General features: G+C 42.3%; 2 protein-coding genes across 2 annotated transcripts; both read left to right on the plus strand.

The window, feature by feature from the left end:
* The first annotated feature begins 399 nt into the window (after positions 1-399).
* LOC140998837 (keratin, type II cytoskeletal 8-like) lies at positions 400-4,444 on the plus strand. Its single transcript, XM_073469229.1, has 7 exons — positions 400-860; positions 2,113-2,321; positions 2,411-2,567; positions 2,686-2,850; positions 2,955-3,080; positions 3,186-3,459; positions 3,570-4,444. Exons 1-7 carry the CDS (start codon positions 483-485, stop codon positions 3,710-3,712), a joined length of 1,452 nt encoding a protein of 483 aa, XP_073325330.1. The 5' UTR covers positions 400-482; the 3' UTR covers positions 3,713-4,444.
* Positions 4,445-7,010: 2,566 nt separating this feature from the next.
* On the plus strand, positions 7,011-10,235 carry LOC140998862 (keratin, type II cytoskeletal 8-like). The gene is made up of 7 exons (XM_073469264.1): positions 7,011-7,443; positions 7,905-8,113; positions 8,203-8,359; positions 8,478-8,642; positions 8,747-8,872; positions 8,978-9,251; positions 9,362-10,235. Exons 1-7 carry the CDS (start codon positions 7,072-7,074, stop codon positions 9,502-9,504), a joined length of 1,446 nt encoding a protein of 481 aa, XP_073325365.1. The 5' UTR covers positions 7,011-7,071; the 3' UTR covers positions 9,505-10,235.
* The last annotated feature ends 7,270 nt before the right edge of the window (positions 10,236-17,505 follow it).

Raw genomic sequence — 17,505 nt, forward strand, 5'->3', positions numbered from 1 at the left:
GGGTTATACACTATGTTCTTCATGCTAAAATATTGTGTATGAACGTATTTTCATGCTCAAGCCTACGGTGAAACTATTTGAGTGCACTACATCAGGTATTTGTTTGTTTATTGAGAGGTAGTAATGCTGACTTTTTACTCCATTTCTTTACCTCACACTCTCTTCCCCACTTCGGCTTGTCAGTGCAGGGTGTGTCAAGGCTTATCTTTCAACAATCCCTCCCTTACCTGTTTTACAGGATCAGCCACTCCTGTCATTCAGAGCCAGAGGCATGTAGGCTGAGGTGGAGGGGAGGCTGGACAGCAAAAGTGAGAGTACAGGTTGAAGTGTCCGAGGAGTCTCCTCCCACTCGCTCAGCTCAGCCATAAAAGGCGGCAGAGACTGCAGTTAGACACTCAGAGGGATTCGGCTCTCCTTTTGAAGCATTCACATCTTCAGTTCTCCTCAGCTCCGAGTTGACAACCTACACCGCTGCAAACAAAATGTTCCCAAATCAAGGAAGGAAGGCCATGTCCGTCAGCTCTAGCAGCAGCATCAGGAGGTCCACCGGAGGACCAAGCAGCAGCTACTCCGTCTCAAGATCCTATGGTGCTGGTGGCCTTGGTGCTAGTTATGGCTCTGGTGGCAGTTTTAGTGCTGGTTCTGGTGCTGGCTTTGGTATGGGCAGCTCTGGCTTTGGCTTTTCTTCTAGCCAAGCAGGAGGCGCTTTCATCGCTCCAACCATCACAGCTGTCCAGGTCAACAAGAGCCTGCTGGCCCCTCTGAACCTGGAAATCGACCCCCACATCCACGGTGTCCGCACTCAAGAGAAGGAGCAGATCAAGACCCTCAACAACCGCTTCGCCTCCTTCATTGACAAGGTTGGTTCCTGTGACTATGTACAATTAACTCTAGGCCACAGTGTCTTCCTTGGCTTATTTTGTCCATCAAGCTGTAATTTAAAAGAAAAGACTAGAAAGTTCAAGGTTTTGTATCTAGTATAGTAACAGCAACTTGCATAATGAATCTGCTGAGCACTGCTCACTACATGCAAACATGTTCTTTTTACTGGCCAAGCTGACCAAGCAAGGAAGCTTTGCATCTTATCTCTGTGATGCTGTATCCATCAATGAGTTACAGCTGCTAGAAATAGGAAAGCTTATAAAAACTCAAAGTTTGACCCTGTCTTACTTCAACAAAAATCTACCTAAGGTAACAGTTGGCCTGTAGCCCTGTGTTAACCTGTGGCAGCATCTCTGCCCACTATTTAAATATGGGTGGGGATTATATTCCAGTGACTTGCCGTTCCCTTACCTGGCAAGAGAAAATAGGGATCTACTGTATCTGCACTCTGCCCACAGAGTCCAAAGTCTGTCATTTGCACATTGCACTTATCACCTGGTTGTTATGGACGACAGGAATGCTACTTTCAATAGTTTTCTATCCTGTGATGGGGCATCTGTATTGATACTTGCAAGCTATATGTAGAGTGAGACTCTCTGAACATCTCTATAAGATGGCACTCAGACAAAAACTCACAAAACAAAGCACTCATCCCTTGTTACTTCACTGCTTTGTCTTCTGTGGTTTATCTGCCACACCTAGTTTTTTTTTTATGGCTGGACTGACTGTGTGGCCTTGATAGCTCAACAGAGCATGCAGGATGAGTCATAGCCAAAAAAGAGATATATCAGATGAAGCACTTAAAGCCACATACACATGTTGGCGAAACATCTGAATAGAACATACTAGTTATTTGTTTTAAGTAGGAAGAACTGAAGATAGATTTTAGTGTTAAAAATGCTGAAAAACAGTGGGCACGCAAAGATATGTCACCGTGACTTACAATTGTTGTGACTAGGGTGTGGCAATTTGATTATGCAGCTATCTAATCAGTCCTGCAGGTGAGGTGAAGCACTTTGAAACCTGATATCACAATGGCACACCCTTCAAATCCTTTTAGCACTGATCCCTCCATTTAAAAAATAATAATAACTTTTTTAATCACTATTGTGCTCAGAAACAATTCTGCAGGAGCATCAAAGTGTCACCAACCAAACTTGATTGAAAGACTAATATAAACTAAAAAATGCTTCTTGTCTAATGATCTCCTCTGGTTTTGTGCCTCCACAGGTTCGTTTCCTGGAGCAGCAGAACAAGATGCTGGAGACAAAATGGAGCCTCCTGCAGGACCAGACCACCACCCGCTCCAACATCGATGGCATGTTCGAGGCCTACATCGCCAACCTGCGCAGACAGCTCGATGGACTGGGCAACGAGAAGGTCAAACTGGAGGGAGAGCTGAGGAACATGCAGGGTCTGGTTGAGGACTTCAAGATGAAGTGAGTGTTTTCACTACATGGTCAATATTTATTACATATACCCAACACAGTGAGGAGATGTACTGATGGATTGCTTTGTGTTCCAACAGGTATGAGGATGAAATCAACAAGCGCGCAGGTGCAGAGAATGAGTTTGTGCTCCTGAAGAAGGATGTTGATGCTGCCTACATGAACAAGGTTGAGCTGGAAGCCAAGGTTGATGCTCTTCAGGATGAGATCAACTTCCTCAGGGCCGTCTATGAGGCTGTACGTATAAATAATGTTTAAATTAAGCTACTTCACAATAGTATAATCCACTTATTGTATGAATCAACTAAAAAGGAAAGGAAGTTCAATTTTGTGCATCAAATCCTTGGTTCTGTAGGAGCTGCGTGAGCTCCAGGGCCAGATCAAGGACACCTCTGTCATTGTGGAGATGGACAACAGCCGTAACCTGGACATGGACTCTATTGTTGCTGAAGTGCGTGCTCAGTACGAGGACATTGCCAACCGCAGCAGAGCTGAGGCCGAGACATGGTACAAACAGAAGGTGAGTGGCAGGCAAAGCCAAGGTTTATCCCCTGTAACTTTTTATACCTCTCCAAACCCTGTGGATCATCTTCTTGACACACCTTGTTGTATTTTTCCTGACAGTACGAGGAGATGCAGTCCTCTGCCGGACAGTATGGTGATGATCTGCGCTCAACCAAGGCTGAGATCGCTGAGCTGAACCGCATGATCGCCCGTCTTCAGAATGAGATCGAGGCTGTCAAGGGACAGGTATTTCTCAAACTCCTCATGGATAATGCCTTATTATTAACAGAGGGTCTACTAAGGTAAGAGGATTTGCAGTCATTAATCAGTCTGTAACATCATTCTCAACAGAGGGCCAGCCTTGAGGCCCAGATCGCAGAGGCTGAGGAGCGTGGTGAGCTGGCAGTGAAGGACGCCAGGCTCCGCATCAAGGACCTGGAGGAGGCCCTCCAGAGAGCCAAGCAGGACATGGCCCGCCAGGTGCGCGAGTACCAGGAGCTGATGAACGTCAAGCTGGCCCTGGACATTGAAATCGCCACCTACAGGAAGCTGCTGGAAGGAGAGGAGACCAGACTGGCCAGCGGCGGCGCCAGCGCAACCATCCATGTGCAGCAGAGCTCCGGTGGTAAGTTTCAGATTTTGTATGTGGTCATCCTAAACGTGAACCAACAGACAACACTGACAATTGGGATGGAACAATGTTAACACTTACCTGTACCTTCTTTTCTGCGCCAGGATCACTCCAGTCCAGCGGTGGATTCGGCTCCAGCGGTGGATTCGGCTACAGTAGTGGAAGCAGCAGCTTTGGTGGTGGTTATGGCGGTGCTACCGTCACCAAGTCCACAGTCTCCTCATCAGTGCGTTCCAGCAGATATTAAAAGGAGAGCCACCCCTCTTTTCCTTCAGAAACTCTTGAATTTGATCTAAATCTATACTCTTTCATGGTGCTACATAACACTGTTAAGAAAGTTCAAAAGGAGAGCTGAATTTCACAAATACTAGAGTCCTAAAATCTGAGAGTTTCTGAAGGTAAGCATTGCCTTAAAAACACAATGGCTAGGTCAGTTAGCAAGGCAAATATTTTTTCTTTCAACACAACAGCAAACCAAGAAATAAGGAACACAGATTTTGAGTGTTAAAACTAGGCAAGGAAAACATTTGAAACGCTGTAGTCTATCTTGTCAACTTAGAAATGTATTGTACTTTAGTGCACTGATAAACTGCTCTGAAATAAGATCGTGAAGCTGAACGGCAGGATGATTTTTTAAGTTGATGTCTTTAGTCCTGCATTTGAGTGCTGATATTAGTAAGGGGTGCAAGTCACTGACCAAATCTGATCACTGGAGAAATTTTAATTTTAATTCACAAATGTGAAATGTGTGACTTCACATGTTTACGGTTTACCCTTGAACTGATTGGCCAGTGGCACGCTCTTTTTACTGTTCTGCCAAATGTGTCCTTGTTTAGTTTTGCCTTTCATCACCTTCAAGATAAAACGATGTTGTAACCAGATTTATTTTGTAAAAGCCTACTGTGCAACATGGCTGCTGAATGTTGCAGCAAATGACATCAATGACATCTGAATGAAATAAATCTGAGAACTAAAATGACTGCCTCTCTCTCTCTCTCATTATTATTTTGATAAATGAAAGAAAAGGGGTTTTTACTTCAACAGCAAAATCAAACACATGATTTCACATGGGGGCAGTGCTGGTCCACTTTTCCATGACACACTTCCAGCTTGGTTATCCAGTCTGCAAGATATGCATCTACAACATGCCAATTCAGCATGGTTATTCCTAGTAAATTTCAAACATGCCTAAATTGTTGACTAAATGTTACATTGTTTTACTCATTTTGAATGAGATATGATTAGAGGACATAGGTTCTAAGATGATAGGTCTGGAAATAAAAAAACAAAAAAAACAAAAAGAAACATGACTCTCAACAGTGAGGTGGGACTTATCGCAGCTCTGGTGTCAAAATCAGTCATACAAAAATGAAAGATCAACAGCAAAAAAACCTCCCAAAATATATAAAAAACAAACTTGATTTTCTTAAAGTCAGCTGACAGAACAAACAAACCTCTGAGTTGCCTGCAGGCTCATCTGACTATATTTAATCATGAAGAGAATTCAGAGGCCTACCTGCACATCCAGAGCCAAGCCAAGTGCATGTGTACTGTTACTGTAGGCTGCCAAGGTACTGTCAACACAGAGGTGGACAAACACAGCCAGGAGGACATATGGAGTAAGTGTGATTCCACCAGTGGTGGTCCTAGCTTGCATGACGCCCTGGGCGAACCTCACCTTCAGTGCCCCCCCACCTCAGTATTTTATTTAATGTACCCCAATATTTTATTTTATTTAATCTACCTCAGTATTTTATTTTATTTACCTCAGTATTTTATTTTATTTACCTCAGTATTTTATTTTATTTACCTCAGTATTTTTATTTTATTTACCTCAGTATTTTATTTTATCTACCTCAGTATTTTATTTTATTTTATTTCATAGCTACTTAAGCATTTTGTTGTGCACTATTAGGTGAATCCCCTGTTTCACCACTCCCCAGCACCAGTAGAGTGAGCTGAGGTCCAGAGGTGGACCTATCTGCCCCCTCCCCCCCTCTCCCCCGCCCCCCTTCTTCCACAACCTCTGTATATGAGACTTTCTCAGCAGCAGCAGACGCACCTTTACAAAACAGAGGGCGCCCAGCTGCCCACTCCCCACACGGCAACATGACATAATTGACTTGACGTGTAAATGAGCAATACAAAAACCGGATGAAATGAATGCAAACAAATTTAAGGAAGCCAGTACAGGATGGCACCGAGAGGCGGCTGCTACAGAGCCGGTTACTGTGGGCGACTTTCCGCTTGTTTTTTGGGGGTTTTTTTTGTGGAGGCTCATGCTGACCCTTCACAAATGCCACCCTGGGCGGCTGCCCATATTGCCCATATAAGGAACCGCACCTAGATTCCACCCTCGACCACTGACAAAAACCAGGGTTGAAAATTCGTATATCTTTTTGTGCTTAGGCCTCAATCAAGTGTGTTGATTGAACTGCATTATTCTCTGGATACACAGTGGTGTATTTTTAAATGTTCCTCATACACTCAAGATCTGTTTTGGCAGGTTAACAAGAAAAATGATTTTATCATCTTCACCTAAGGCTGAAAGTGCTGGTAGAACGCACATTTTGAATTTGGCCGATAAAGGAGAATAAATTAATGAATCTGTCTGCTGTAGGCCTATTTTGTTTACATTTGGTGGGGGGAGGAGGGGAAAGTAGTGTGGAGTGAGTAAGAAACTCAGTTTAACTTGAAAATATATTAAATTGAAGCTGATTTCTTTTTGCTGCTAATGGAGTAGTTTTGCAGAAGAGCAGAATGGGTTAGGGTTAGGGTTAGTGAAAATGTGTGCACTGCAGCCTGGCTGCTCTGGTTGTGTACTGCAGCTGATACTTAAACCACTTAGGAAATTTGAACATACAGAGGACTGAATTGAAGAACACCTCCTTTGAGGGAAAAAAGAGTTTGAAAGTTGTTTATAAACAGTTGAAATGGCCCGAGTTTTGCATGTTTCATATGGGTTATACACTATGTTCTTCATGCTAAAATATTGTGTATGAACGTATTTTTATGCTCAAGCCTACAGTGAAACTATTTGAGTGCACTACATCAGGTATTTGTTTGGTTATTGAGAGGTAGTAATGCTGACTTAGGTTGTGTATAGAAAGGTTTTCAATACATTTTCAGATTATTCAACTGACCCTCTACCTCCAGCTACTGATTCAGACACTGGTCCAATATTCATTTCACTGCCCTGTAACCACTAAGCAGCCTACAGGAGTCATACACTAAATAAATACACTACATGATCAAATTTTTACTCCATTTCTTCGCCTCACACTCCCTTCCCCACTTCGGCTTGTCAGTGCAGGGTGTGTCAAAACTTATCTTTCGAGAATCCCTCCTTACCTGTTTTACAGGATCAGCCACTTCTGTCATTCAGAGCCAGAGGCATGTAGGCTGAGGTGGAGGGGAGGCTGGACAGCAAAAGTGAGAGTACAGGTTGGAGTGTCCGAGGAGTCTCCTCCCACTCGCTCAGCTCAGCCATAAAAGGCGGCAGAGACTGCAGTTAGGCACTCAGAGGGATTCGGCTCTCCTTTTGAAGCATTCACATCTTCAGTTCTCCTCAGTTTAGAGTTGACAACCTACACCGCTGCAAACAAAATGATTATGTCACGGAAGGCCGTTTCTGTCAGCTCTGGTAGCAGCATCAGGAGGTCCACCGCAGGGCCAAGCAGCAGCTTCTCCGTCTCAAGATCCTATGGTGCTGGTGGCCTTGGTGCTAGTTATGGCTCTGGTGGCAGTTTTAGTGCTGGTTCTGGTGCTGGCTTTGGTACGGGCAGCTCTGGCTTTGGCTTTTCTTCTAGCCAAGCAGGAGGCGCTTTCATCGCTCCAACCATCACAGCTGTCCAGGTCAACAAGAGCCTGCTGGCCCCTCTGAACCTGGAAATCGACCCCCACATCCACGGTGTCCGCACTCAAGAGAAGGAGCAGATCAAGACCCTCAACAACCGCTTCGCCTCCTTCATTGACAAGGTTGGTTCCTGTGACTATGTACAATTTACTTTAGGCCACAGTGTCTTCCTTGGCTTATTTTGTCCATCAAGCTGTAATTTAAAAGAAAAGACTAGAAAGCTCAAGGTTTTGTATCTAGTATAGTAACAGCAACTTGCATAATGAATCTGCTGAGCACTGCTCACTACATGCAAACATGTTCTTTTTACTGGCCAAGCTGACCAAGCAAGGAAGCTTTGAATCTTATCTCTGTGATGCTGTATCCATCAATGAGTTACAGCTGCTAGAAATAGGAAAGCTTATAAAAACTCAGTCCGACCCTGTCTTACTTCAACAAAAATCTACCTAAGGTAACAGTTGGCCTGTAGCCCTGTGTTAACCTGCGGCAGCATCAAAGTGTCACCAGCCAAACTTAATTGAAAGACTTTAAACAAAAAAATGCTTCTTGTCTAATGATCTTCCCTGGTTTTGTGCCTCCACAGGTTCGTTTCCTGGAGCAGCAGAACAAGATGCTGGAGACAAAATGGAGCCTCCTGCAGGACCAGACCACCACCCGCTCCAACATCGATGGCATGTTCGAGGCCTACATCGCCAACCTGCGCAGACAGCTCGATGGACTGGGCAACGAGAAGGTCAAACTGGAGGGAGAGCTGAGGAACATGCAGGGCCTGGTTGAGGACTTCAAGAGAAAGTGAGTGTTTTCACTACATGGTCAATATTTATTACATATACCCAACACAGTGAGGAGATGTACTGATGGATTGCTTTGTGTTCCAACAGGTATGAGGATGAAATCAACAAGCGCGCAGGTGCAGAGAATGAGTTTGTGCTCCTGAAGAAGGATGTTGATGCTGCCTACATGAACAAGGTTGAGCTGGAAGCCAGGGTTGATGCTCTTCAGGATGAGATCAACTTCCTCAGGGCCGTCTATGAGGCTGTATGTATAAATAATGTTTAAATTAAGCTACTTCACAATAGTATAATCCACTTATTGTATGAATCAACTAAAAAGGAGAGGAAGTTCAATTTTGTGCATCAAATCCTTGGTTCTGTAGGAGCTGCGTGAGCTCCAGGGCCAGATCAAGGACACCTCTGTCATTGTGGAGATGGACAACAGCCGTAACCTGGACATGGACTCTATTGTTGCTGAAGTGCGTGCTCAGTACGAGGACATTGCCAACCGCAGCAGAGCTGAGGCCGAGACATGGTACAAACAGAAGGTGAGTGGCAGGCAAAGCCAAGGTTTATCCCCTGTAACTTTTTATACCTCTCCAAATCCTGTGGATCATCTTCTTGACACACCTTGTTGTATTTTTCCTGACAGTACGAGGAGATGCAGTCCTCTGCCGGACAGTATGGTGATGATCTGCGCTCAACCAAGGCTGAGATCGCTGAGCTGAACCGCATGATCGCCCGTCTTCAGAATGAGATCGAGGCTGTCAAGGGACAGGTATTTCTCAAACTTCTCATGGATAATGCCTTATTATTAACAGAGGGTCTACTAAGGTAAGAGGATTTGCAGTCATTAATCAGTCTGTAACATCATTCTCAACAGAGGGCCAGCCTTGAGGCCCAGATCGCAGAGGCTGAGGAGCGTGGTGAGCTGGCAGTGAAGGACGCCAGGCTCCGCATCAAGGACCTGGAGGAGGCCCTCCAGAGAGCCAAGCAGGACATGGCCCGCCAGGTGCGCGAGTACCAGGAGCTGATGAACGTCAAGCTGGCCCTGGACATTGAAATCGCCACCTACAGGAAGCTGCTGGAAGGAGAGGAGACCAGACTGGCCAGCGGCGGCGCCAGCGCAACCATCCACGTGCAGCAGAGCTCCGGTGGTAAGTTTCAGATTTTGTATGTGGTCATCCTAAACGTGAACCAACAGACAACACTGACAATTGGGATGGAAAAATGTTAACACTTACCTGTACCTTCTTTTCTGCTCCAGGATCACTCCAGTCCAGCGGTGGATTCGGCTCCAGCGGTGGATTCGGCTACAGTAGTGGAAACAGCAGCTTTGGTGGTGGTTATGGCGGTGCTACCGTCACCAAGTCCACAGTCTCCTCATCAGTGCGTTCCAGCAGATATTAAAAGGAGAGCCACCCCTCTTTTCCTACAGAAACTCTTGAATTTGATCTAAATCTATACTCTTTCATGGTGCTACATAACACTGTTAAGAAAGTTCAAAAGGAGAGCTGAATTTCACAAATACTAGAGTCCTAAAATCTGAGAGTTTCTGAAGGTAAGCATTGCCTTAAAAACACAATGGCTAGGTCAGTTAGCAAGGCAAATATTTTTCTTTCAACACAACAGCAAACCAAGAAATAAGGAACACAGATTTTGAGTGTTAAAACTAAGCAAGGAAAACATTTGAAACTCTGTAGTCTATCTTGTCAACTTAGAAATGTATTGTACTTTAGTGCACTGATAAACTGCTCTGAAATAAGATTGTGAAGCTGAACGGCAGGATGATTTTTTAAGTTGATGTCTTTAGTCCTGCATTTGAGTGCTGATATTAGTAAGGGGTGCAAGTCACTGACCAAATCTGATCACTGGAGAAATTTTAATTTTAATTCACAAATGTGAAATGTGTGACTTCACATGTTTACGGTTTACCCTTGAACTGATTGGCCAGTGGCACGCTCTTTTTACTGTTCTGCCAAATGTGTCCTTGTTTAGTTTTGCCTTTCATCACCTTCAAGATAAAACGATGTTGTAACCAGATTTATTTTGTAAAAGCCTACTGTGCAACATGGCTGCTGAATGTTGCAGCAAATGACATCAATGACATCTGAATGAAATAAATCTGAGAACTAAAATGACTGCCTCTCTCTCTCTCTCATTATTATTTTGATAAATGAAAGAAAAAGGGTTTTTACTTCAACAGCAAAATGAATCACATGATTTCACATGGGGGCAGTGCTGGTCCACTTTTCCATGACACACTTAAATGTTGACTAAATGTTACATTGTTTTACTCATTTTGAATGAGATATGATTAGAGGACATAGGTTCAAAGATGATAGGTCTGGAAATAAAAAAAACAAAAAACAAAAAGAAACAGTGAGGTGGGACTTATCGCAGCTCTGGTGTCAAAATCAGTCATGCAAAAATGAAAGATCAACAGCAAAAAAACCTCCCAAAATATATAAAAAGCAAACTTGATTTTCTTAAAGTCAGCTGACAGAACAAGCAAACCTCTGAGTTGTTTGCAGGCTCATCTGACTATATTTAATCATGTAGAGAATTCAGAGGCCTACCTGCACATCCAGAGCCAAGCCAAGTGCATGTGTACTGTTACTGTAGGCTGCCAAGGTACTGTCAACACAGAGGTGGACAAACACAGCCAGGAGGACATATGGAGTAAGTGTGATTCCACCCTTGACCACTGACACAAATCAGGGTGGAAAATTCGTATATCTTTTTGTGCTTAGGCCTCAATCACTTGTGTTGAACTGCATTATTATCTGGATACACAGTGGTGTATTTTTAAATGTGTGTTTTGGCAGGTTAACAAGAAAAATCATTTCGTCATCTTCACCTAAGGCTGAAAGTGCTGGCAGAACGCACATTTTGAATGTGGTCCCAGAAGTATTAGAGGTGAGTCATAATTGATCCAAGGCACACGCTAAACTCTGAAGTTGTAACCACTCACATTCCCAGAAAACCAGTCCTGTTGTTACAAACCCTGCATTAATCCTCGCTGACAAATAAGCCATCTAAGTTCAAACATGAACCTATTATTACTTGTTCAAGGCACGTGGATCAGTAACTGTTGATGCTTACCATGATCTAGACAAATAAGACACCCTCGTTGCAGAATAAGAGGCTGTAATTAAAACATATCTGTAATTGAGCATGGTTACCTCTGTAATGTTGGGGTTGACAGCATAAAGACCGGAAGAGCATTGGCCGGTACATACACTGGAGTAGCTCAGTATTATCTACAGTAACAGTTTGTGGATCACTGGTCTTATTGTTTTCTGTGTCAGTAGACATATATGTCATAAAACAGGTAATGTGTTTCCTTAGAACAGAGTAAGAGCCCTACAGGAGAGTATTAACACATGGGACAAGACGCTAAAGCTTCAGTCAAGTTGGTAAACTTGATTTTCCTGCTTCATCTTTGGTGACTTCCTGCCTGTTTCCTGGTGATCAAGAACATACTGATTCTTCCATAAACAAAGACAGAAAAATGGTAACCAGAAAGATGGCATAAGTGCACATTTGGTGCTTGGCCCCTTCAAGGCCGTCCTCTATCATATTGTAGCTGGACATAAGCCTGCGCTCTCTGATTTAGAGGAAACTCTGAAAGACACAGTGCAGAAAGGCAGGAAATGGTCCATGCAATGTACCAACAATACCACAGGTGGAGGTGAATTATATCAAACCTTGTGAACAATGTTTTGATATGTGTAAATTGTCAAATGCACGGACATTGCACGGACATTTGTCTTTTGGGGGAAACAGAAGGCATGACACAAGATGATATATAACTTGTCATTGTTTCAAAAATAATAATGCCAATTTGTTTAACATTGCAATTCAACTGGCATGTATGATTTATTATCACAGTTTGTGCGCCTCAAGATCTTTATATCATATGCAGCACAAGCAAGTGGTTGATTTAATTACTTTTGGATCAGTTTTTCTAAGCAGAGAGGCTACCTGCTGTCTCTGGGTCACAGTGCCTGCACTGGCTTAGTAACTTCGCAGCAAGAAGAGCACAGGAGGAGCTGTGTGGATGCTGTGTAACTTCAGTTAACTTTAAATATGGATGGGAATATGTCAAATATGGATGGGAGGCAAAATTTAATTGAAAAGTTGAACTTACTTACTAAAAAAAAAATAAAATAAATAACAATGCCCAGCCCAGGATAAGATTCAAAAGAAGACATAGTATCACAGACACCGTCAGTGTTAAAGTAAAGGATATCAATTGTGGGTAATTTCCCTAATTATATATAATGATAGCTTACAAGTTATTTACTCAGGTTGAAAGTTAAATTGCCTGAGGACAACTTTCTTTCAGAACTACTTTCAGCAGTCATGTCCTCACTGAACACACAAGAAACACAAAAGTAAAGGTACGAAAAAAAACTTTAAATAAACTTATCATATCCTAATAAATTGATATGAAAAAGGCTATTTTCATTCAAAAGAAATAGTTTAGAAATACTGTAGTTTGTATGCAGCACAAGCAGCAGGTTAATTGAATAACTCCAGGATAAGTAAAAATAATAAATAATAACAATAACTACTTACTGCAGGCTAAAATTCCGTAAGGATTTTTTTCTTTGTTTGAATTTGTGCTTTTCACTTGTTCATTAAACTATGCATACTTGCAGTACATTAGCCTGTGCATTTAAGATAGATAAGCTTATATATGTTAATTAAGTTAAGTGTAAAATCTAATTATTCTAGCACTTTACATAGCAATTGTCAACTTTAATTTTATATGTATTAGATTTTGAGAAAACAGACTTGTGAGCAGGAGCGTCTTGATCACATCTTGGAAAGTTAATTAGGAGGCTTATCCTTCCATAGAAAATGACCTTTGTTTTCTTTGCCCTTACTGCTGCGTGAAGAAGCACAATAATGAACTATTGATTGAAGGGGGGCTCCTCCACAGGAATGGAAGAAATCCTCAGGAGCGATTGAAAAGATTGACCTTACCCTTAACCCCAGCCCAGCACCATGATCAATAAACAGTACACCTTCTACAAACCCGACACCTCGATCAATACTGGTGAATATCAGCAGCCACAACGGGGAACACTGATGAGCAGTGTGCTGCATTTGGAGTGGGTAAGGGTCGAATCACTTAGTGTCTTTGACAGGTTGTAATGAGGTGTGTGTGTGTGTGTGTGTGTCTTCTTGTACTTGCAACAAATTAAGGACCGGAACTTTTTAACCACAGAGGGAGGACGTTTGTGGAAAGTGAAGACATTTTGGCTCACAACTTGGTTTTAAGGGTTAGTTACTGAGCCCATCATGGCAAGTCCCCAATACATTTATAATCAGAATCAATGGGCATCCAATGTGATAACTCCAATTATGTTTTACGTGTTATAAACTGCATGTTCCTATTCCTGTGAAGTGTTCACATGATGGGACTGTGTTCACACGCTCTGAAGTAAGTAAACACAAAGGTTTCATTGCATTTCATGAAAGGCACTCCACCTTGAGCAAACTTTTGGAAAACAAATAATTGCTTTTGTGCTTTCCACCAGACATCTCTGCAGCTGTCACTATAATCAGGAGGAGATGATCTACATGTGCCATCTGCCATGTTTTGGAATCTTCTGGAAATACTGTATCAATAACTATCAAGTCAGCATGTGCAGACAGTGCATACATGATTCAAACAAAGAAAGGTAGACCATAATCCTGCAAAGTGATTCTTTTGGCCACTTGGGGGCACCAGAAACAAGTTGGGAAAAACATTAATATCTGAGTTGATATGGCAAACTTGTTAAACGGTTGCTTATTTAGCATCCAGCATTAACAGAGCAACATTTTTCATTTGGAGTCGTGTTTATGTCCACCATGTACTCTTTTGAAGCTCCATTGTTGTCTCTACCAACTCCTGAGGGAAACATCTGGCTCTCTAGCTGCTAAATTCAAGCTCAAACAAATGACCACAACCCACAATTTCATTATCTAGATGATGGATTAAAAAAGAGAGGAGCATTTCAAAGCTCTTGAACACTCATGCTAAACAGACACAGGTGTTCACTTGCCATGTCTGATTAGACTTCTTCTCTGTGCAGCCTTGTACAGTCTGCACTTGATTATTATCTCTCTCAATCTCTTGTTGGTTTTGCTGCATCTGTGAGGGTAAAACAACTTATTGTAATGCTCAAGTCATTCAGTTCAGTCTATAACACAGCTAATGTGATAGCTTCCACTATTTTGCACTCATGTATGTCCAAGCTCAGCAGAGTTGAATGTTTTTCTTAAAATCAAACTGTCAGCTTAAAATGTTGCTAATATGGTATGACAGAGCTCTTACATAAGTATCATTCTATATAGTCTGGTAAAATCAACTAACGTTAGGCTACAAACTAATTGCATCACAAATGCATTACTTCAATGTCACCACCACTAAGCTTCTTACTACATTATACTAAACACACTTTACTAGGGCTTTTCCTGCTTTGAGAAGTCAAAATGTCTGCCATGAAAAGAGTCTATTTCCAGGTTTTAGGACTCATCCCTGCAACACTCAACCTGAGCAGGGCACTCATCGGCCATAAGTGAAAACACCTGTGTAGTTGTGCAGGGCCTTGACTTACTTTAGAGGATGGCTCCCAGACATGACTTCATCCTCTGGAGAAATCATTGTGTTTATCTGTGTTTATTCATGCTTTTGTGTCCTTAGGTGGACATCCAGTGTGATATAAAATACAAACGCATACTTCCAGGGTTACTGGGAACTAGTTCTGCAGCATGTATCTCCAGAATGACCGTGAGTATGCAAATAATTATGTGTATGTAAATCTAAATTTGTGTTCTTAAAGGTCATTTAGGGTCATCATATTTCATCAGTGCTAAATTATGGATTCAATGATCTTCTTGGCATTATGCTAGGTAATGCTTGCTGTAAATGTTGCTAAAGGTTAATTCTTGGTCCCATCAGAATTACATAGAAAAAAAAAAGGATCTGAATCTGTGGTGCACAGCCAGAAAAAAGGGGAATTCAATATGCAGTATCTTACAATACATGCATTTTAAAATCAAAGGATTAAAAAAGAGCCCTTAAAGAAATTAACCAGTTTCATTGCCACCATGCAGACGGGCTATACAGTAGTTTCAAATATGCAAATTGAGTAAAGCTCTCACACAACAAAAGACACTTTGACAAAGATGTGATATCAAAGGAAATTGCTTTTGGGTTTCTTTTACAAATCCTGGACCTCAGGTGTGCTATTCCATTGTCTATTGGTGCTGCAGAATGAGGGACGTGTGTAATGTCACAGTATATTAACCCACATAGTCAGCGGCTGCCTTGTGTTAGCGCTGCCATTCTGTGTCCTCCAGCTGATGTGTTGTAGCTCTTGTCCAGTGTTCAGACACTCCCGCTCTTAAACAGGGGGGAGATTTATAGTGATGTCAGCTGTGCTCTTGCCGCTTCGGCCTCAGCAGAGAGAACATTTTCAGGACTTTTTTTTTTGCAGACGCACATATGCAGTTTAAAAGATGTAAAAACTGACATTAAAAGCTCTATTTGCCTTTTCAACTCAGTGTCATTGCATGCAGAGTGATACGTCTGTTGCCATTGTTGTCGCTCACCATAGAGTATGCGTTAAACGAGTGTTTGCTTATGTGTCCTACAGCAATATTTCTCTGCTCCCCGGGCACTGGCTCTGTCCTCAGTGACAAGTCGGTGTGTTTGAGTGATGGTGCTCTGAGGCGGGACAGACAGACGTGTGGAGATATATCACCTATGCCAGGGCTCTGACACCAACCTATTCAGCCAGTGGGAAATGATAGATGCCCGGGCTAATTTTAAACTCTGTGAACTAAATTCCTGTTACCAGAGGCGGTGATGGGTAACTGGGGCACAGTGGGAGGGTCCCAATAAGACCTGCGCTCACCTGTGTCTCCACACCTTCCATGCCCTTTCAACTTCCACATACTGCAAAAGGTTTGATAATGACGGGCTGTTGATGAATGACCGAACTGAATCAAGAGTTGTTGGGGGCAGGGGCTTGTCTTGTCTTCGGCAATGGTACAGATGTCATTGAGGTAGGCCAGATGTCATGTCCAGCAGCTGGATAGAACAAGCAATATTAACTATAAGCTTCACTGGGCAACTTCACAAGCAGAAACCGACAGAAAGAAAAAAAAAAAAAAAACTGCCAGTGTGTTCAGGTGAGGTCCTTGCTATTTTTTTTTTTTTTTTAGCAATGCTAGCAACATGGCAATATGGGTGGCAATGTAGTTGCCAGACCAAAAAATCTAAACAACTATTGGATTGCCATGAAATTTAATACAGACATTCACTGTGTCCAGAGGATGAATCCTACTGACTTTGATGATCCCCTGACTAATGTAGCACCATTACCATTTTACTTATCTGGTAATATATCTCTACTGTACTACATGGATTTTCATCGAATTTGGTACAAACATTCATGACTCTCGGATGCCATAACCTAATAATTGGTGACCCCCCTGACTTTTTTTTAAAATTTAGGGCCACCATGAGGTTGACATTTGTGGTCATAAAAAGACTCCTTACACTAATATTAGCATCTCGCTCAAAGCACATCTGTTCTTTGGTGCAGCCTCACAGAGCTGCTAGTTTGGCTGATAATTTGCATAGTCTATAGTCTCCTGCAGTGTGAGAATACCTTCTTTTTAGGTTTGAGAATGTAATGGTAGATCTAACAGCTTCCATCAGAGGGTATTAACTCTGCCTCAACTGCTTAAACAAACTGATAAGATGGTTGAATTTCAACATAAAACTGTGCAGATTTAAAGCGACCAAAATCTTATCTGAGTCTTAGTGGTGATGCAGTTGCCCTTTACTCACTGCACTATTCACAAAGACCCTACAATGCAACACCTGAGCACACTGCACTGCTACAGTTCTGTGTGCTCAGGACCTATTCACAAGACAAATTCATTTAATTGGATCACACACAAGCAAAGATGTTTGGAGAGGATAAAGCGGCCTCACTGCTGTCACCACAGTATAGCGGATATCAGCCAAATGCACGTTATAGAGCTGACACAGCATTTGGCTGTAGCCTGCACACATGCACTTTATGTTTTTATTAATGACGCTGCAGTGTATCGTGCACCTTTATTTCTTGTTTAGTATAATAAACTGAAATTGATATTCTGTCTTTTTGTTATCATGATTGTATTGTAGTCATTACTCTTTAAAGCTCCTTCATCTGTAGTGAACTTAAGCAGGGATTTTGATGTAGGCATATAACTGTGATTGTTTTTTTAATCATTCACAGGTTCATTATCTCTCAGCATGTACCCTTCAAAGCATCACTCATCTTGGTTTACAATGAAGGACTTTAGCTACTGCCTGTCATCTCAGCAACATCAGCAACGCTTTCATCAAAGAAT

The sequence above is a fragment of the Pagrus major genome, chromosome 6 (genome assembly GCF_040436345.1).
Source record: "Pagrus major chromosome 6, Pma_NU_1.0".
Lineage (NCBI taxonomy): Eukaryota > Metazoa > Chordata > Actinopteri > Spariformes > Sparidae > Pagrus > Pagrus major.

Excerpts from the sequence above, each read along its gene's own strand:
- LOC140998862 (XM_073469264.1), top strand. The coding sequence starts at position 7,072 with ATGATTATGTCACGGAAGGCCGTTTCTGTCAGCTCTGGTAGCAGCATC. Across the intron at positions 8,360-8,477 it reads TCAGGGCCGTCTATGAGGCT|GAGCTGCGTGAGCTCCAGGG; the intron begins GTATGTATAAAT and ends TTGGTTCTGTAG. Across the intron at positions 8,873-8,977 it reads TCGAGGCTGTCAAGGGACAG|AGGGCCAGCCTTGAGGCCCA; the intron begins GTATTTCTCAAA and ends CATTCTCAACAG.
- LOC140998837 (XM_073469229.1), top strand. The coding sequence starts at position 483 with ATGTTCCCAAATCAAGGAAGGAAGGCCATGTCCGTCAGCTCTAGCAGC. Across the intron at positions 2,322-2,410 it reads GTTGAGGACTTCAAGATGAA|GTATGAGGATGAAATCAACA; the intron begins GTGAGTGTTTTC and ends GTGTTCCAACAG. Across the intron at positions 3,460-3,569 it reads TGTGCAGCAGAGCTCCGGTG|GATCACTCCAGTCCAGCGGT; the intron begins GTAAGTTTCAGA and ends TTTCTGCGCCAG.